Raw genomic sequence first — 21,554 nt, forward strand, 5'->3', positions numbered from 1 at the left:
TATACTAGAATGTGAAGTTGAAATTAGTTTTTCAAGGCCAGTGAGGGTGTTTAGAAGTAATTATGAGGTCAGTTTGCCATCAAAAGACAGTTACACATTAAACAAAGTTCAACATTTTCAACTTTCTTTCTTTCCCCAGCAAGATGATAGCACAAGTACAGAAGCTCTTATGAATTCACAGATTCGCACTTGAGGGTGTCTCAACACTACCTCCTGGAAAGAAGTGTGGAATCGTCGACAGTGACCTCTAGATTTCCATGTTAGTCCGTGGATATGTAGAATCTCAAAGTTAGTGAGTTTCAGTCGAGTAACAATGGCGGACACTGACTGTTCCACCATACTCCAAAATCCAAACCTCTTTTTCAAGTTCGAAGTTGTTTTTTTTTAAAATGAGACTGTGCAAGAGGAAGGAAACATCTCTGCAAGAGCTACTTTAATGTTCTCCATGCTGGCCTTTGAGTAGACTCTCCATAAGCTTTGGCTCATCCAAAATTCTGCTGGTTGTCTCCCATCTCTCACTAAGCGCTATGATGCTATTCAAGATTCCCATCGTATAACTGGATACCAATACAAGGACATAAATGGGAAACTCACCACATGACTATCACTAGACTTGGAGCTTTGATAACCATCTCAAACTATTAACCATGGTGTGAAAAGGTATTACTTGTGTATTATTTTATATCTGGCAGCTTGCTTCCATCGATCTCTGGTGCGACGTCCTTGATTCTCCACAATTTCATGCAATAGATTAACATACCCATATTCACTGCTCCGGGAGGATTTCTCTTTGGTTGGGGAGCTTGTACTCACTGTTTGTTCACTGTTTGGTGTGGCTGGTATCATAGCATCACATCTTGTGCCTGGAAAAACCTCTATCTCAGAGCCGAGTCGTCCTCTTCTCAACCTTTTAGTCATTGACATGTCTTCCCTTATAGTTGAAGTCTGGTTACTTTCTCCAAAATTGGCTTCACTCTTCAGATCAATCGCATCAACCTTTGGCCTTGGCTCTGCTCCTCTGTCACCCACAACTCTTCCTATGGAATTTCCAGCATTTCTTTGGCTTCCGTCTTTCGATGGGGTCACACTTACCTTGTCGTGTTGTCTTGTGGTCAGACGGCTTGTGAAGTCCATACTTGAATCGCATACATCATCAGCTTCATCGTGGATTAATCTGTCTGCTCCTTGTGGGCCTCTTGATATATTTGCCAATGAAGACAAGTCCTCATCTGAATTCAAGTTTGGACAGGTGGTGTCATTCCCAGTTGACGTTTTGGACAGTGGTAGGATCATTCCTACAGGTTTGCCATTTCCATTCCTATCCTGCTTGGCTCCATCAGTCCTTCCCAGGTTCTTAAAGAACGGCTTGTCCAATGCTGTTGGATTGCTTACTGATTTGGAATTCAGAGCTGATCCTGACTGTTCCACAAAGACTGTCAGTGATGGATCAAAGCTCCCTTGCGATGGGATGCTGTCGTGTTTTTCCATTTCCTGGTTACTTTGTACAAATTTCTTGCTTGGAAAACCTGCCCAATCCTCAGAAAATGATGAAATGATAGATGTGTTTGTGGTGCACAGAACTTCCTGGTCACCTTTTGTTAACTGAGCATGTTCGCCATCCTGCTGAGCCCCTGACATTGTCACTGGTGCAAACTCATCTCGTTTCTTCCGCACAGCAGCACACGACTCAGAATTAATCACTTCTACTCCAGCATGAGGCGCGGACTGGTGATCCTTTGAGAAATTCTCTTTGGCAGATTCCCGCTGAGGGTGTTTTTCCTGTTGATTGGTCTCTTGCCCATCTGGTTTTACCTGCTCCTTCTCTTGTTTCCTTTTCACCAACAGAAACAGAAACAGAAACAGCAGCAGCAAGAAGAGCAGCCCTGCACAGAAACACAGTTACACTCAATTCGTGAGAAAAGTTGACCAGCTTGCCGTTGACTGCTCAATTTAAAATCCCATCCTTCACCTTGCCAGACAAACAAAATTACAAAGTAAAATCAGACTGCACTATTTCCTCTGACATACGGGAGTGAAACTTATCCCAGCTTCTCCTATTTGGTGTTATTGGTTTATCAGAAGATGATGACTGCATGGTAATCTGATGCTGGCTCTATTATAATCTGCACATCTCTGTCCCTGCTCCGACATACAGATTTAAGGCTGAGGATGATGGATCTTTGGGATCTAAGGAAATCAAGGAAGCAGGCAGTGAAGTAGAATGGGGCTGAATAAATCAAATTAACATTAATCCCACAGTCCAACACCACCAGTGTGAACTCCTCGTTTAGAGTCAGACAGTTTTTAACAGCACAGAAAGAGGCCATTCAGTCCATCACATCTGTGCCAGTCATCAAACATCTATCTGACTATTCTAATCCCATTTTCTAGCACTTCACACCATATCCTTGTATGAAATGGTATTCCAAGTCTTCATCTAAATAGTTCTTTAAATACTGAGGGTTCCTCCCTCTCCCACCTTTCAGGCAGTGAGAGTTCCAGATATTCACCATGCTCTGGATGAAAAAAAAATTTCCTTAACTTTGTTCTAAGCCTCCTGCGCCTTATCTTAAAACCATGCCCCCGGTTACTGATCATTCTACTAAGTGTAAACAGTTCTTCCCATCTGTCCTGTCTATGCCCCTCATAGTTGTGCACTCTTCAGTCAGCCTTCTCTTATTCTTCGGAAATTAACCCCAGCCTATCTAGTCTCTCTTCATTGCGGAAACACTCCAGCCCAGGTGAATCTCCTCTGCCACCCTCTCCTGTGTGTACGCACATCCTTTTCATAGCGTGGCAACCAGAATTACACGCTGTACTCCAGCTGTGGCCTCACTAATGCTGTTCACAGCTCCGTCATAAGCTCCTTGCTCTTGTATTCAAATTCCCATTTCACTGGCCCACTGAGTGAAAATGAGATCCTGTGCTGAAAGGAACTGGGTCACTATCAACCCGTCACGTTCATTTAAATCACAGGCTCGTGCAGAGAGAAGAGACCTTTGCCCAAATTTTCAATTTATGTATCTATTGGATCACCAATGCACATAGATGATAGGGAAGGAAATGAGGCAATGGGGAGGTGATGGCCTAGTGGTATTATTGCTGGATTGTTAATCCAAGTTATGCTCTAGGGACCTGGGTTGGAATCCTGGCATGGCAGATTGTGGAATTCAAATTCAATAAAAATTTGACATTAAGAATCTGATGATGACCATGAATCCATTGTCAATTGTCAGAAAAACATGTCTGGTTCACTAATGTCCCATAGGGAAGGAAACTGCCCTCCTTACCTGGCCTGGCCTGGCCTACACATGACTAGTCCCACAGCAATGTGGTTGACTCTTAAACTGCCCCCTGGGCAATTAGGGATGGGCAATAAATGCAGGTCCAGCCAGTGACGCCCACATCCCATGAATGAATAAAAAAAAATTAGCAGCAAAGGACATAAGGGAAAGGGCAGAAATGCGCATCACATCATAGAGCCAGCCATCACTATATACAGAAAGTCCAATAGGAGACTGAGTCACAGGTTTCATTCCCATGTGGTGGAGAAAGAGCAGTTTAAATGTCTTTCAGATTTTCCTTCATAATTTGCTTTGTGCTTTACCAGTTGCAGGCATGCTCACAGTCAACACCAGGATCACAAGTATTTCTTCCCAGTCTCCCTTTTTAGTGAAGGTGCTGTAAGTATAGAAAGTATCAGATCAAAGTTATAATTGTACATTCTTGTGCCTCAAGGGTGAATGTTGATTGTCAAGCTGACCCAGCCTGTCCCCTTCATCTATGCTGTTGGGTGCAACGAGCATTGATCAGGAGCAGGAATGACGGTTCACTCACTCCCCTCCCTTCTCAGCTCAGAAACACTGACATCAGTTTTAACAAGCTGATGGGTGGCTTTGATTCAGATCAGCTACCCAGACTGGAGATGGAGTTGGTGATACCCTCTCCCCAGTCAGTACTAATCAGAACCAGCCACGTCCATTATCCACACTGGAAAAACTGCTGGAAGATCAACATTTGGTAGCTCAGTACTTGTGCATTGCTGGAAAAACAGTCACGTTTTGCCAAAGCTCTTCATCTTGTACTCATCACAGCAATCCGTAGGAAGCATCAAAGGAAAGGGAAAACACCAATTACACTGAACAGGAGGACAGTGCTGATTGATTGGCAAGTAGATGCTGATTGGTCAGGATGTAACCATGTCATCATGGCACATTCCCATTCAATTGCAAAACCTGCCCATTTACTTCCTCCCTCCTCACCCTCCAAGGCCCCAGGGTGAAACAGTGATTTACCTCCACTTCACTCAATCTTGTCTATTTGTTGCTCACAATGTGGTATACTCTACATCGGGGAGATAAAATGCATACTGGGTGACCACTTTGCAGAGCACCTACATTCTGTCTTGGAGGGAAAAAAAAACACCTTAAGCTTCAGGCTGCCTGCCACTTCAACACACCACCGTGCTCCCTGGCCAACATATCTCTGTCTCAGGGTTGCTACAGTGCTCCAGCAAAGCTCAGCACAAGCTGGAAGAATAACAACTCATTTTCCGCTTGGAAACCCTTTCAGGACTCAACATGGAGTGCCACAATTTTAGGACCTGAGCAGCTTTTCCCGTGTCCAAACCCCAATCCCCACACAGCAGGCCTTGTCATCACATGGGCTCCTATCATAACCAAGCCATTGTTAGCTACTAATGGTCCTCATGAGCAGCTATTCATTCTCCCAGGCTGACCTTTACCCTTTCCTTTGTCTGCCCAACTGTTTTTTCTGTTTCTCTCTCTCTGGGCTCCATCTCCACCTACAGGGTGGCATGGTGGCTCAATGGTTAGCACAGTGCCAGGGACCTGGGTTCAATTCCAACCTCAAGTGACTGTCATGGAGTCAGAGTCATACAGCAAAGAAACAGACTCTTCAGTCCAACTTACCCATGCCGACCAGATATCCTAAATTAATCTAGTCCCATTGGCCAGTATTTGGCCCATATCCCTCTAAACCCTTCCTATTCATATACTCATCCAGATGCCATTTAAATGTTGTAATTGTACCAGCCTCCACCACTTCCTCTGGCAGCTCATTCCATACACGCACCACCCTCTGCATGAAAAAGTTTCCCCTTGGGACCCTTTCAAATATCTCCCCTCTCATCTTAAACCTATGCAGTCTAGTTTTGGACTCCCAGGGTATAGACCTTGGCTATTCACCATATCCATGCCCTCCACGATTTTACAAACTTCTATAAGGTCACCCCTCAGCCTCAGACTATTCAGCCTCTCCCTGTAGCTCAAATCCTCCAAGCAACATCCTTATAAATCTTTTCTGAACCCTGTCAAGTTTCACAACATCCTTCCAATAGCAGGGAGGCCACAATTGCATGTAGTATTCCAAAAGTGGCCTAACCAATATCCTGTAGAGTTGCAAAATGACCTCCCAACTCCTACACTCAATGCACTGACCAATAAAGGCAAGCATACCAAATGCCTTCTTCACTATCCTGTCTACCTGCGACTCCAGTTTCAAGGAACTATGAACCTGCACTCCAAGGACTCTTTGTTCAGCAACACTCCCCAGGATGTGTATAAGCCCTGCCTTGATTTGCCTTTCCAAAATGCAGCACCTCACATTCATCTAAATTAAACTCCATCTGCCACTCCTTGGCCCATTGGCCCATCTGATCAAGATCCCATTGTACTCTGAGGTAACCTTCTTTGCTGTCCACTACACCTCCAATTTTAGTGTGATCTGCAAATTTACGAACTATACCTCCTATATTCACATCCAAATCGTTTATATAAATGACAAAAAACAGTGGACCCAGCACCGATCCTTGTGGAATACCGCTGGTCATAGGCCTCCAGTCTGAAAAGCAACCCTCCACCACCACCCTCTGTCTTCTACCTTTGAGCCAGTTCAGTATCCTAATGGCTAAGTTGTCCCTTTTTTCCATGGCATCTTGCTAACCAGTCCACCATGAGGAAACTTGTCAAATGTCTCACTGAAGTCCATATAGATCACATCCACTACTCTGCCCTCATCAATCCTCTTCATTACTTCTTCAAAAAATGCAATCAAGTTCATGAGACATGATTTCCCACACAAAGCCATGTTGACTATACCTAATCAGTCCTTGCCTTTCTAAATACACGTAAATCGTGTCCCTCAGGACTCCCTCCAACAAATTGCCCACCAGCGATGTCAGGCTCATCGATCTCTAGTTCCCTGACTTTTCCTTACCACCTTTCTTAAATAGTGGCACCACATCAGTCAACCTCCACTCTTCCAGCACCTCACCTGTGGCTCTCGATGATACAAATATCTCAGCAAGGGACCCAGCAATCATTTCTCTAGCTTCCCACAGAGTTGCTCCCCCATCTCCCCAACCCATCATCAGTGTATATACAAACCTTTTCCCAGCTATATTCAGTTCTGAAGAAGGGTCACTAGACCCAAAATATTAAGTCTGCGTTCTATCTTCACAGTTGCTGCCAGACCTGTTGAAATTCCCCAGCGATTTCTGTTTTGTTCCTGATTTCCAGCATCCGCAGTTCTTTGGTTTTTGATTTGGGAAGGTGTTGTCAGCTCTATGTGAACCGTCAGTCATCATTAACTTAGGCAGTCTCTATGGCATTACACCTACCAGGTCAACTAGACAACCATTCAATACTATCCTCTATTATGTTGTTTGCCCTCTACATTGGTACTACTTACAAATTGGCCCAATGAGTGTGAGACGAAAATCTTTGACAAAATGGGTCTTTTTACCAGCAATACACAAATGCACATCGTTCCTTTAAAAAAAACGCAACCACCTTTCACATTTACCTGGAACTTATTGGTTTTTATTACATAAAAACACTTGTACAACAAAAATCTGCTTTAACATACCCAGGAGCCCCAGTAACATTGGGTGGAGTTTGTGAGGTTCTGTGTGTTGATCAGACCAGGTTGTGCTTGTAGTCACTGCGCAGGCAAAATCAGATGCATTCCAGACAGGGATTCCCTTCAAGTTGGGGGGATCATTGCAAGTAACAGAACATCCTTGCACCAACACAGAGTTATTGTTGAGATCTGGAAATAGTGATGGTACAATTGTTCAGAGAGACCCAGCTCAACATTTTCAATCAATGCAGGACGTTTCAAAAGTTCTTGTGAAACTTAAACTTCAAATAACTTTGGATGTGCACAAGACAGAACCAAAACTGAATAACATTTGAAAACATAATTTGTACTACAGTTCAAAGTTCAAGGCTCCAATGACATGATCACCTTTCATGATATATATTCCAATGATTTTTCAACACGTTTGCAACATTCTCTTTTTATAATCTCCAATGAAAATTAACACAACATTAACATGAAAAAAAAACTTGATGAATAGTGCTTTTCAAAAATCTTGAATTCTGGGTGAAAGGGTCTAAAGATCCTTGAGAAGCAACAAGAAAGGTCAACAAAGCAGGCTTTTGGAAAGTCTGTAGAGTGGAAGGCAGACAAACAGGAGAGGGGACAGAAAAAGTTAGGTTAGATAGTTGGGAAAGACAGGGGAGAGAACATGTTCTGAAGATTGCATCACATATTGATTTATTCATTCAATGACATAATGGCATGTTCTTTGCTAAGCCTGAGAAATTGAATCATTTTCATAGTATGAAATTAAGTATTAAAACATTCCTAAGTTTGCTAATGTAAACAGAAAGCACCAGATAAACTAAGGTCTGGCAGCATCTGGAGAGAGAAAAATAGCATTAATGTTTCACGTCCAGTGACCCTTCATCAAAACAGTTACCTGATTAGCAAGAGTCAGTACAACCTCATTAATTAAAACAAGTTACCTCTCAGAAAGGACATCCAATCTGCATGTTCACACAAACAACTCCAAGGATTGGTGTGAAGACTGATCCTCTGGAGATTTGGCCCTGCCAAAGCCTGTTCCGTCAGGAAAACCAGCTTATTGCTGGAGAGGTCCAGAATGGAGAGCTTCAAATTCCCACGGAGACTCTGGTCAGCTATTGTGTTTATCTTATTCTGAGAGAGGTAAAGTTCAACCAGATTGGAGAAACGGGACAGGGTGTCTACTCCAATTGCCTGAATTCTGTTTCTGGACAGGGAAAGGCTAATCAGGCCGGCAGCGTCAAAAAACCAAGCAGCATTGATATTTGAGAGTTTGTTACCATTTAGATTCAGGCCAGTGAGTTGGAGGAAAGAATCAAAGGCTCCTTGCTCAATGCTGGCGATATCACTGTTGGATACTGTCAGGTTTGTCACAGAGTTCAGGTTTAAACTGCTGAGCATTGTATTGTTGATTGACTCAAACCCACTCAGCACCACAAAAACAAGATGTTTTAAGTTGGGGGGATAGAACGAAGCTGAAAGATAAAAGATTCCAAAAATAATTCAATTTTTAGCTTGCGTTCTAAAAGAGTTAATACTTACGGTACTTTCTTTAAAAGCAGCTGTCAAACATTTTCCAAATGTATTTCCTAAATTTTGAGTGCACAGTTTGAAAAAATGCACCCAATCCATTACAGTATGATTTGCAGAAAATAATTTTATTTTTCACATCCGTACTTACCATTTGGTATCGTGGTGCAGACAAATACATCGTTTGCTGCTGTACAAGGGGTTCTGCCTTCACAGCTTGAAGCAATGAGTAAGGCCCAAACACAAAATGCAGACAGTGACACTGGAGGAAACAGCATACAAGTCAACCACATAAATCATCAGAAGAGATAAGACACCAGGTTGCATTTGGAACCAATTGAAGAATCTGAGGGACACAAAGAGGGCTTTGTGCCTGATTGAAGAGGACAGACTCAGTTACTTGTTTAAAAACAGATAATGCTGGAGAAACTCAGCAGTTCTGGCAGCATCTGTGGAGAGAGAAACAAAATGTCTGGAGTTCAATGACACTTCTTCAGAACTGAAATTTGGACATTTAATCGTGAACTGACAGTGTATAATTATTGCGCTTGTGGTGCCACGGTAATGTCCCCATTTCTGGGCAAGAAGGCCTGGTTTCAAGTCCCACTTGCTCCAGATAACATGTCTGAACTGGTTAAATTAGAAATATTGTTCATGACTGCTGTAAAAAACACTGAGGAGAGGTGACAGGGAGATGATACCAAGAATCTCTTTTACAGTGGATTTCAGGTCCTGGGCCTGTACCCACCTGAACCATGGGTTTTGCCCACCCACCAATGGAAAATGGTGGAACAGTTCTCCTGGTTCGATTCTCATCTTTTCAGCACTTCACCTTCCTATTGGAGAATGGGTGTGCTGTACAATTAGAATGGAACTCAAAATCAGCTTTAAACATTTCCAACCAGCATTTTGATAGGGTTAAGGTCAGCTTAATAAGCTCAAGGAATCAAAACAGATGACAGAAACATGAAAATCATTGCATCAAAATGATGTGAAGTCCATATAGTCAGCATAAGACAAACAATCTCAACAAACCGAAGGATCAGTTTCAGTGCTCTATGATGCTCAATTTTAGTTAGCGTAAGGAATTTACAACCTGGGCATTTCCATGGAACCACTTACAATTCATATTTCCTGTTTCTTACACGGTCTGCGGCATCAGAAGTATCTGGAAGAAGCTGCCTTCTGCCACTTCACAAGCTGGCACACCGAGATGGTATCAGAGACTTTGAGACTCTGTGCAAACTCTGAAGGACAGAGTGATCCATCTCGTGAATTCAACCGCACAAAAGCTTGTTTCAACAGGTATGTGTTGGTCTGGCTTCTGTAACCATGGATACTCTGTTCCTCTGCATGAGCAGTGGTGTATGTGCTTCTATCTGCAGGGGACCTTGTTTCCCTGGGTAAGCTCACACACACTGAGGTAATTCCACTGCGTAACCAATTGATGGGAAAGATGGTCATGCCTTCGGATGCATTTAAATGACAGTTTGTTCTGTGGCTTTGTCATGGTATAGCTTGATGAATCAATCACTGCTGTAGACACCCACGGATGGTCTGACCTTAAATCTCATCAACTGGCAAATACCCACTCACATTGGAAGGAAATTGCACAATTCAATGAAAATAAAAATCACCACAGAAGAGAAACTGTAAACTTTAGCTGCAGCTGAGCAATCAGTATTTATGGCCACAATCGTACACTCTACAGAAGCATCGAGACTAGGCACAAAAAAAAACCCAGAGTATGCTAGACAGCTGACCAGAGTGAGGGCATTACAGTGACAAATGGACATGAAACTTCATCACCTTTTCAAAGTTGGGGAAGCTTTTGTTCCAATAAATTGGATCCTTGCAACGTGAAATATTGTTAGATTTTTGTGGTCACTTAACTGATCAGGAGGGATTAAATAAAAGTCAGGAAGTTCAGCGAAGGAACATCTGCTCTCATCTACAAAACAGCTCCACAATCAACGGCTCATCCTGTAGAGATGCTTACTGTAGCACTTAACTTAGTGCCATGCTTGAAAATGTTACATTCATGTTCTGTATTCCTACCCCCAGTCAAATATCCCATATACTGAGACTGATTTTATTCTTTTATGGGATGTGAATGTCACTGGCAAGGCCAGCATTTGTTGCCCATCTTTAGTTGCCCTTGAACTGGTTTGTCAGTCATTTCACAGAGCAGTTAAGAGTCAACCACCTTGCTGTTGGTCTGGAGTCACATGTAGGACAGATCAGGTAAGGATGGCAGATTTCCTTCCTTGAAGGTCATTAGTGAACCAGATAATTTTTATTTTAAATAACAATTGGATGATAGATTCCCGAACCAGTCTTCATTTGCAGATATTGTGACTGTAATCTACATTCCAGCCACTGCAGTGGTGGGACTTGAATCAGACCCTGGCCCTTGGGATTATCTCAACTAAAACAGCAGATGCAGGAAATTGACAATAAAAACAGGAAGTGCTGCAGAAACTTCAACCATCTGGCTACATCTGTGGAGAGAGGAAGAGAGTTAACGTTTCAAGTCTAATATGATTCTTCTTCAGAACTGCAGAGATGTGGAAAAAGTGATGGGTTTTACACTGTACAAAAACTGAGGAGGGACAAATGGAACTGAAAGAAAAAAGGTACAGATCACAGGATGAAGACTTTTTTCACCCAGAAGGTGATGAGGAATTCTCTGCCACCAAAAATGGTAGAGGCTAAAACATTATCTAAAAGCGTTCACAGTTCTTAGGGCTAAAGGGTGTGGGAATAAAACAGGAACAGGGGACTGAGTTGGATCATCAGCAGGCTCGAAGGGCCGAATGACCTATTCCTGCTTCTGGTTTCTGTGTCAATGCATCATAGCGCAAAGGAGAAACAGAGTGGTAAAGGTTGCAGAGGGATAGATCCAGAGAAGATATTAACAGAAGCAACAAGAACAGAAAATGCTGGAGAAACTCAACAGGTCTGGAGCATCTGTGGGGAGAGAGCGAGAGCACGTTAGCGAGAGCGAGAGAGCGTGAGCGCACGCGAGAGGGAGAAGTCAGGCAGACAGACAGATTGTTGATAGTAAACCTGGGAAGAAGAAAAGCTGAATCAGGTGATCACTGGCCCTGTAAGTTGGTGCAAAATGGATTGGATGTACTGAAAGCAGCCGATATCATGGCAGTGCATGTTGTGTGGGGGCGGGTACTAGACATGGAAGGTGGTGTTCATGCCATCTCCAACTAGCCACTCATTCCTTCATCCACCTTCCCCATCAATATAAACTGTACCTTTTCCTAGCTGCTCTCAAGTCTGAAGAAGTGTCACTGGACTCGAAACATTAACTCTGTTTCCCTCTCCACAGATGCTGCCAGATCTGCTGAGTTTCTCCCAGAACTTCTGTTCTTCTTCCAGACATCTCCAGCATCTGTAGTCCTTTGTTTTATATTAATAGAAGCAGGTATTGCGATGCAGCCAGCATGCACCAGAACATACATGCAGCATTCAGCTTAAGGCCTGAATAAAGCCATGTACAAAAAGCTGTGTTTTGTAGAACATCACTGCTAGAAGGTACAATGCAGCTGCCTTCCAAGTGGAAAGGAGATGGGGGCTTCTCTGTGCTGCCACCACCATCAGCCCTCTCTCTCTGCCCAAGTCCTCATCCAGCTCTGAGCCACTCTCTCTCCTAAGCTCACTATGAGGAGCTGCCCGGCTGGTCAATGGTCAACAATACTTAAACACCCTTTGGCCTTAGTCTAAGATTCTCAGTTATAGGCTCCTGTGGGCAGTGGAAATTCAGATTCAATTAGGCCATTTGTACCTGTGCAGACCATGTCGTTTTAGGCCCAGAATGGACTGCAAGTAGATAATGGCTCAGGGACATCTATCACCATTAACTGACCTCAATGGGCTCATTCATACGTGTACAGGTGATCATTTTCACGGCCATCTTTTTGTTTGCACCAATTACTTCATAAACAGAAACAGTCTAATATTTTGTATACATCCATCCTAGCAATTCATACCACTATTTGCTCGTGCAGTAGTCTTGCAATGCCAGTTTAGGGGTCTTTCAGTGATTCATATATGACCACATCCATGGCTGCCTCTTCAGCAAGCACACTGGAAGATGTAATGCATCAGGATGAACACATATACGGACCTGGCACCATCCACACGTATAATGTTACATTTATTACAATGACATCTGCCAAGAGTCAGCCAATTCGTCATAATAGCCAGATCTGCTGGCAAACGATCTACTTTCCACTTCTACATTCCTAGACTGTCACATATCTTAGCATTATCAGCGAAATGTGCAGGCAGTTCCTGTATCACCTTCATTCAAACCTTGGATAACGAGCAACTCATGTAAGCACTGACCCTTGGGGCTTTTATTAATAACTCTCTATCCATGATAATGCAACCAATTCCTTGATCAATCCAAAATCTGCACAGGACTCCTATTTTCAATACTATTTGGTTTCTTAGGCTTTTGGATCAAGAGTTTCAGCTGGATTATCCATATTCAACAACTCGGATCTTCTTCAAAAGAATACAATGGTGACGGTGAAATATTTTTATGACTTTTTATCCAGGAGCTGTGTTAAAAGTCTCTAACAGTATAAGCTGAAGCTTAATTAGTGGCTAGTCCATCTCAGATCAAAAGGTTGCGGGTTTGATGTTTTTAAGAACTCCATTTCTCTTCCTCCTAAAAGGAGTCAGAGCTAGATTTTTCCCCATTCCAGTAATGTTTCCACAATTGGTTCCCAGTCATTTGAATTTTCTTCAAAAAAGCTTTCACATAATGAGGACATCAGTGGCTAGGCCAGCATTTATTGCCCATGTGACAGTTAAGAGTCAACTACATTGCTGTGGGTCTGGAGTCACATGTAAGCCAGACCAGGTAAGGATGAGTTTTCTTCCTAAAAACCTGATGGGTTTTTTTCTCCTGATAATCGACAATAGTTTGGTGGTCATCATTAGACTTCTAATTCCAGATTTTTAGTGAATTCAAATTCCACCATCTGCCATGTCAGGATTCAAACCCAGGTTCCAAATCAATACTTGGTTCTCTGGATTAACAGTCCAGCGATAATGCCACGAGGCCATTGCTTTCCCCTACAAATGATGATTGCGCCTGTGCAGTGTCAGCAGGGCCAATGTTACACACTCATCCTCTGGATAAGGTGATCACCCCAACGAGACATATAAAAATTTATCATCAGAATTGTACACATTATTGGATATTAACTGCAATGCAACAAATCATTAACTTGTTGCTGGACCCTCATTAGCCACCCCCCTGGGCTTACTCAGTCTACAGGTTTTATGTTGTCTTTCGAGGTTCCCATAACAATATGTGAATATGACTTCAACAAATCCTCCTCAATCATTCCAAAGAACTCGTTTGAACTGGAAATTTCTCAGTGGGGGTCCCACAGTGGAGGTGTGTTAGATGTCATTTCTTTCAATACAATGCTTAAAAAAAACCCACAAAATTAACTAAGCATGTCAATATAAACCTCTAAAATCATTAACATTTTCCAGCACATAGAAGCTGAGACTGTTTAGCAAATATTGACACTGCCCTTTATCAACACATATCCCGAGTGATAAAATATTCAGCAATTCTTATTTGGTATTGCTGTTCACACCGACAAGCATTCTCAGCATTTTCTGCATTTGTTTCAGAAATTCCTTACTCAATACATCCTCTTCATTTTCATCAATATTCCAGTCAGTGCCAACAAGCGGGAACATTTTATCAACTTTTTGAATCTTGTTAATTAATTCTTAAGTGCGGTTACCATGGGTCAGGCCGAGTGTGTAGCTCTATTTAGATTACCATACAAAAGGTTAACTACATTCTGCGCCAACTTCAGATACCCTACCATCATTTCAAATTAGTTTTATGTCATGTACCACCTCAAGTCAGGTTACTAAACCGAATCCACTTGCAGCTGGATTATGGACGCCTCTGTGATGTAAATCAAAAGCCATCAAAAACCGATTTCAGTATGCCCCAGCATTGAATTGCAAAACAGGCTGTGTGAAATTTCTATAGAATTAAATAAATACTGCACCGAACTCGTAGAAATAATGGTACCATAAACTGCGGAGGTGGTTGCTGAAGTCACATGGTAGCGGATTGTACTCCAATTCAGAATCTTAAACATAAAGTTGCTTGATTTGCAGTGTAGTGGTGAGGGACTGCTTCACTGTTGAAGATGCTGCCTTTCCAAGTGACACAACAGAGACACCCCATCTGCTCTCTCCAGCTGATGTACAAGACTCCATAACCCTACTTAATTTGGCATTTATTCCTTTACTTTTTGACTTCCTGTATTTTGGTGTCGTTCTCAGCAGTTTTACTTGCATCTTAAATGTAGCATCAACTGCAAACGTTAGCCCATTATAACACTCCAATTTTTGCAAATCAATTATGTGCCTGGTGAACAGCTTGGTCATAGCCTGAATCCATTTTTCAAATTTTGCCAGTCCCAAGAAGTGCCCTGAGCATCAGCCCTCTAGTTTGTATATTATGGGTGTCTTTGACCCACTCTGGCACAGACACTGATCTTTGTTATTAGTCTCCGTGGCACTTCATCAAATACTTTCTTGAAATCCATGTACAAGAGTCATTACATTGTTCTTCTCAATCCTTTAGAAACTACTTCAGAGAATTCAATAAGTTTGGTTAAACATGACCTTTTAGAAATCCTATTTCTGTCTTTAGAAGTTTGCTTCTATAATCTTTTTGCAAAGATCCTCGTACCCTTCTTTCTACAACTGTTAAATTAGCTGGCCTGTTGAGCACTGGGTTAGCAGCACCAGTACTAATAACATATACGTCATTAGCTTGTTTTTAAAATTCTATTTAAAATTATATGTATTCTTGAATCATTTGATTGGTAAATCTTTAAATTCAAATTGTGTTCACAGAGGAACTAGAACACATTGCAAAACATGTTGAATTGATTAATTTCAGAGTGGTGCAGACATGAGACAGGTATCAGGAAAGGTACATTGTTTCCCATAGAATAATGCTCCTAAAATGTGGGCTTTACCATCACACCTAAACATCACAGAAACAAAGAAGGGGCATTTACATTTGTCATTAAATTACCCAATAATTAGTTACAATTTTATAATTGAAAATAACTTAATATTTGCATCACTATTAATCTATGTAAGATTGTTACACTTTGATGTGGAATGCATTTGGTCATCCGATGGTACGTTCAGGGACTCTCCTAGAATTAAAAACAATTCCTAAAATTGGGTAAAATGAAAACAGACAATGCCAGTCACAGCATCTTAAAAAAAAATTATAAAGATTTCACAAGACAGTTACATTTGTGGAGGGCCATTTGGTCCAACTTGATTAATTCATCCAAGAGATGCTAATTATTCCATCAGTTGCTGTTCGAATGAAGGTAGACTTGAATGTCCTGGCACCTGAGTCACAGAGTTGGCATGCAGTTACAGCAAGTTACTAGGAACGTAAATGAGGTATTGTCATTTATTGCCCAGGAATGGAATTTAAAAGTGGGGATGTTTTGCAACACAGTTATATGAACCATTGGTGAGGCTTCATCTGGACTAGTATGTAGTTATGGTCTCCTTGTTTAAGAAAAAGGGTGCAAATGCATTAGAAGCAGTTCACAGAATGTTCACTGAACTGATATCTGTGATAGAGGAGTTATCTTATAAAGAAAGGCTGAGCCTGCCTCCATAGGATTTGAGAAAGATGCGAAGGGATCTTATCATAACATTACTCAGTATATTACATTACTGAATTACTCAGGGTATTCAACAGGGAGGGTGCTGAATGGTCATTTCCCCTTGCAGGACTGGGGGACAGAGTCCAAAAATAATACATCTCCCGTTTAGGATGATGAAGAGGAATTTTAACTCAAAAGGGTTATATGCCTTTGGAATTATCTTACCCAGCAGTGGAGATGGGGTCATGAAATATTTTTAAGGCAGAGTAGATACGTCTTGATCACCAAGGGAGTCAAAAACTTTCGGGAATAGGTAGGAATGTGATACCAGACTAAATCTTGGGATTGCAGGACTGACATATGGATTGGTTAAGTCAATAATCACTGGAATTCAAAAGAATGAAGGGAGATCTCCTAGAAACTTAAAATTCTAGCAGGACTACACAGTGCAAACGTAGGATGAATGTTCCTAATGACCAGGGAAACTGAAAAAAAGCATTTTTTTTCCTTTGAGAAAAGCCTCTGTTTCAACCTGTGCCAGGGTATTGCAGGAGAGACAGATAGAATCACGTCTGGTGACTTTTCAGAAAGTCACTGAAAGTAACTACGTGAGATCTTGCCAACTGGGTGAGAGATACAAGAATGAAGATAGGAGTGATTCTTCACTGGGTGACTGAATATCTGCAGAGGACACTCCTGGGAAAAACAGGTGAATGCTTACTTTTTCTGTTGAAAACAAGATCTTTCCAAATTGTCAGATATACATATTTTTTTTTATTGTGTGTAATAAACTTTTTTGTCCAAAAGTACATCGGCCACCTCTTATGAATATGCTCAGTGACAGACTAAGGGTCTATCAAGTCAGTTTGCTATCTGGATCTGACTTGTCCAGTTGTACAGTCATTTGGGATCATAACAGTTGCAGATTTCTGATTTGCTGAGTATGAATACTTGAAAGTGATCAGCTGCTTATCTGCTTTCTCACATCATTACTGCTGCGTGCCAAGATGCCACAGTCTGTTGGCAGTGGATTAATACTGCCAACGGAAAACCATGGCACAGACAGCACTAGATATTTGTGCGCAACTTCCTTTGAGGTGAACAACATTGGAAAAGGCTATAAACCTTATCCTTCTTGTGGTACAAGGATGATGGAGCCAATTTGAGAGATACGGAGGGGCAGTGGTGAACGAAAATGACTTTAATAAAAAATAATGCAGTGACTCTTAATGACCAGTAACACACTGCCCGTGATTAGGTGGAAGAGGAAATGGATAGGCAATCAGAGGAAATAAACTTGCACAAATGCAGGGATGCAATGGAATGAAACTGACTGCATTGAATCTTAGAATCCCTACAGTGCAGAAAGAGGCTATTCGGCCCATCGAGGCCACCATTGTGACTCCTATGTCACTACCCTGGTACTTATGTCAATTACACATATTTTCCATTTCGGTTTCTTAGCATACATATATGTGCTTTTACAATAGCACGAGAGACAGAGCATACAATTTCCTCATTTGCTGTAAATGTTTCTATTATCTGCATATTTGGTCCATGGTCACTGAGCTTCAAGTGCCAATTTAAGGCTTGGTGAACAGTACGATGATGCCTGCTGGACAAATGAGAGTATTATGTTCAAAATTTACTGCAGTTGGTGATCCATACATCTTTCATAACTTCATAAATAGAGCTTTGCTCAGAGTCAGCTTGAAAAATCGAAAAAAAATGCTCAATGTTTTACAATATAAATGAGAAAAGAAGATAACTTGGAGGGAAATCAAGGTTATAACATTTTTTTTTAGGATTAGAACTATTTGAAAAGTTTAATGTTCATTCTCTTAGGTTCAAGCATTCATTTACCATTCGTGGATTATTGCATCTGTATTTTCTTTCAGGACTTGTTTTTGGGACTTCAGCTGTGCTTGCAGTTACTGAATGCCCAGGCAACATAAATTGTGGTACAGACATAAGGAACTATTTTGGCAATGGTCAAAAGGTTTTATTAAGCCTCAAGCAATAACTCAATTTGTCTTCCTCTTTGATAGTGTGTCTGGTCAACCACGTGTGTTTCTGGCTGTTCTCAGATCTCTACTACACTGGTTATTTTTATTAGTCACAAAAAATGACCTTTCAAGAATAACCCTGAAGTTACTTTGGATCTTGTGTGGTGTGTTTACTGAAATATTTGGGCCTGTGGCCAGTTTGAACCAATGTCCTCTTGCTTCATTTCCACAGTTAACAAAGCTTTGTTTAGGATTCACTGCCTGTATATTGTGATATTTTTGCATATCTTTGTATGGTTGCCTCTTGGTTGCTGATTTCACGCAATGATTAATTTTATTCTTTTTACCTAATTTATCGTTCCCAACGGTCTTATCTCTGCACCAATTCTCAGGTTTCAATATTTCTCTTTCTGGCCCAGTGACTAAAATAGACCTAGGTTTAAAAAAAAGGTCCATTGACCTTTCAGAAAGAATGTTAATCCGTGCTCACAACTGCTCTATTGTGTGGATGTAAAAGATCCTATGCAACTATTTTAAGGAAGAGAGGGGAGTTCTGTGCAGTAATTTACCCCTCAACCAACCTTGCAAAAATAATGATCTGGTTATCTAATGGTAGGAGTTCTCTGTGCAAATACTGGCTACTGCATTTCCAACAAGTGACCGTACTTCAAAACTATTTCACTGATAGCGAAGCACTTTGGGACGTCCAATTGTCTTGAAAAGCACTATATTAATAGAAGTCTTCCTTCACTCTCTTCAGCATCTTTGGTATTTTTGGACTTTACATCAGTGAGGTTACAGTGACCTCTGTTGGGAAGTATTGGAATAGCAACGAATTGCTGTTCTGAAACGTTTGATTTTCTATTCAGGATATCACATTTAAAACAAGTGGGAATCATGTCAAGTCACAAATGCTATTCAGGAAACAGAAATCTCCAAGAAGGTGAGGCCAAGAGAATGCAGGAGATAACAAGGACTGCAGATGCTGGAAGTCAGAGTCAACAAAATGTGGAGCTGGAGGAGCACAACAGGTCAGACAGCATCCGAGGAGCAGGAAAGTCGACGTTTCAGGCTCCACATTTTGTCAGCCAAGAGAATTTATACCCCTTGTGCAGATAAAACGTTATCTCTAAATGTGAAAAATTGTTTCACCATAGGACTAGTTTGAGCAACCTTTGAGATGGCTCTTGCTTCACTTCACAAGTTACTGACCTTCGTGGGGTCGAAAGGAAGGGGGTTAAAAGTATTAGAATAACAGGGATTGATGCATTTCTATCTGCTTCAAAGATGTGTCCAATATACTGCAGTCACCTCAAATGCCTGCAGTGCCTTGGCAATCAATTGGAACGCCCTCTTGTGAGCCAACCTGCCCAGCAACAAGGTACCAACACAGCTCTGTTGTACAGGACATCACGAGCACACCTGGCATTAGACTCCTGAAAAAAACCCTATTCAGCTCAACTCAGAACTTGATCGCATCGAGAGACTCTCAGGAGGACGGCGGAAACTTAATCAGGAACAAATAGAGGTGAAGGCATGGTGTCAGAGGCAGGACACAAACAAAAGCAACCCATCTACCCAATTCTTAAAGGCAATATGGTAGAGTCTGCAGTTTAAACACTCAGCTCCTAACAAGCTGAGTGGAAGCAAGTCAGAGGGAAGTGACAACGCTGATTGGCGGTTGGGGTGAAGATTTGCCTCGGCGCAGTCACCACCAGTAGAAGGAGGACCTCAGCAAGACACCCTCAAAGTTTGAGTGAAGACAAACATTCAGCAATCGCTGACTGGTGGTCGGGATGGAGATTTGCATCAGCACAGTCACCACTACCAAACAGGGGTTTGTGGAGGAAGTGTTGTCAGTTAGACCCGAAATAATACTTCAGTGTTTCCCTGCTTCCTGCTCTAACTAATGCCAGTAAATAACTCAGTAGAAATGGCTGGACAGGTGATGTGTTGTAACTGTATGATGTGGGATCTGGCTGATCCCATTACGAACAGCCGTGACCACAACTGCAGCAAGTGTTGGTTGCTCAAGGAACTTCAACTCAGAGTTGATGAGGTCGAATCTGATCTTCAAACACGGCGGCACATCCGGGAGGGGAAGTACCTGAATGCTGTGTTTCAAGAGGCAGTCACACCTGGTAGATTAAGAACTTCAAATTTGGTCAGTGGCTAGGGACAGCAGGAGGTGACTGCAAGTGAGGCAGGTTGAAGGATCCTGCATTCAGGAAGAGGAGCCCCAGCTCTTGACCTTCTCCAATAGGTACAAGGTACTTGCTCCCTGTATGGATGAAGTAAAGTAGCCAACTGACCACTGCACCATGGCACGGGAGTCCATTCAAGACGAGGGAGGCAAAAAGACAAGTGGTAGTGGTAGGGGATTCTATAATCAGGGGAATAGATGGTATCCTTTGTAAGCAGGATTGAGAGACCCACATAATGTGTTTCCTACCCGATCCCAGGATAAGGGATATCTCTGACCGGCTTGAAAGGATATTGGAGAGGGGAGGGGGGGGGAATCCAGTTGTTGTGGTTCATGTCGGAACAAACAACATAGGCAAGACCAGGAAAGAGGAACTGTTCAGGGATTATCAGGAGCTAGGAATGAAATTAAACAGCAGGTCCTCAAGGGTTATAATCTCCGGAATACTGCCCAAGCCACTTGCAAATTAGCATAGGGACACAAGAATAAGGGAAGTAAACATGTGGCTAAAGGAGTAGTGCAGGAAAGAGGGGGTTCCTTTTCATGGGGCACTGGCAGCAGTATTGGAACAGGAGTGATCTGTACCGCTAGGATGGTCCCCACCCGAACCGAACTGGGACCAATGTTCTAGCGAAAAGGGTAAAATAGGCTGGTCAACAGGACTTTAAACTGGAAAGGGAGGAAGGGAAGGGTAAAACTTCCCCCAGTGGGGAACAAAGCAACAGACTAACATCTGTAGGGATAGATTCCAAAGTGTGGAAAAATATGAAAAAAATGACGGGAAAGGAGAACTCAGGAGAGGTGATTAAAGTCTCCAACACAGACGCAAATTGGACCGAGTGTTTGGAAAGGGTTAGGAATCAAACTTCAAGTACACTGGATAAACGAGTGACAATGAGAAGAGGGACGGTTAATACAGGACTGAAGGTGTTAAATCTGAATGCATGGAGTATAAGAAAGAAGGTAAATGAGCTTGTGGCACAGATTGAAATTGGCAGATATGATGTGGTGGGCATCATGGAGACATGACTGCAAGGGGTTCAGGATTGGGAGCCGAATATCCAAGGATATACATCTTATCGAAAAGATAGGCAGATGGGCAGAGGGGTTGGGGTTGCCTTATTAGTAAGAAATGAAAATAAATCAACAGTAAGAAACAAAGTAGGGTCAGATGGCATAGAATCTGTGTGAGGAGAGTTGAGGAACCGCGGAGATAAA

At 42.1% G+C, this 21,554-nt stretch overlaps 1 protein-coding gene across 1 annotated transcript; it reads right to left on the reverse strand.

Moving 5' to 3' along the window:
- Positions 1–1,354: 1,354 nt before the first annotated feature.
- LOC109911506 (SLIT and NTRK-like protein 2) lies at positions 1,355–9,654 on the reverse strand. The gene is made up of 6 exons (XM_048613398.1): positions 9,544–9,654; positions 8,573–8,683; positions 7,833–8,366; positions 6,850–7,071; positions 1,593–1,883; positions 1,355–1,419 (listed from the first exon to the last, which is right to left on the reverse strand). Exons 1-6 carry the CDS (start codon positions 9,548–9,550, stop codon positions 1,355–1,357), a joined length of 1,230 nt encoding a protein of 409 aa, XP_048469355.1. The 5' UTR covers positions 9,551–9,654.
- Positions 9,655–21,554: the final 11,900 nt, after the last annotated feature.

Source organism: Rhincodon typus, chromosome 28 (genome assembly GCF_021869965.1).
Source record: "Rhincodon typus isolate 14 chromosome 28, sRhiTyp1.1, whole genome shotgun sequence".
NCBI lineage: Eukaryota > Metazoa > Chordata > Chondrichthyes > Orectolobiformes > Rhincodontidae > Rhincodon > Rhincodon typus.

Coding starts and splice junctions, on each gene's coding strand:
- LOC109911506 (XM_048613398.1), bottom strand. Junction 7,072..7,832: donor TTGGATGTCCTTTCTGAGAG/GTAACTTGTTTT, acceptor CACTATTTCCAG/ATCTCAACAATAACTCTGTG. Junction 1,420..1,592: donor ACATGCTCAGTTAACAAAAG/GTGACCAGGAAG, acceptor TTTGTGGAACAG/TCAGGATCAGCTCTGAATTC.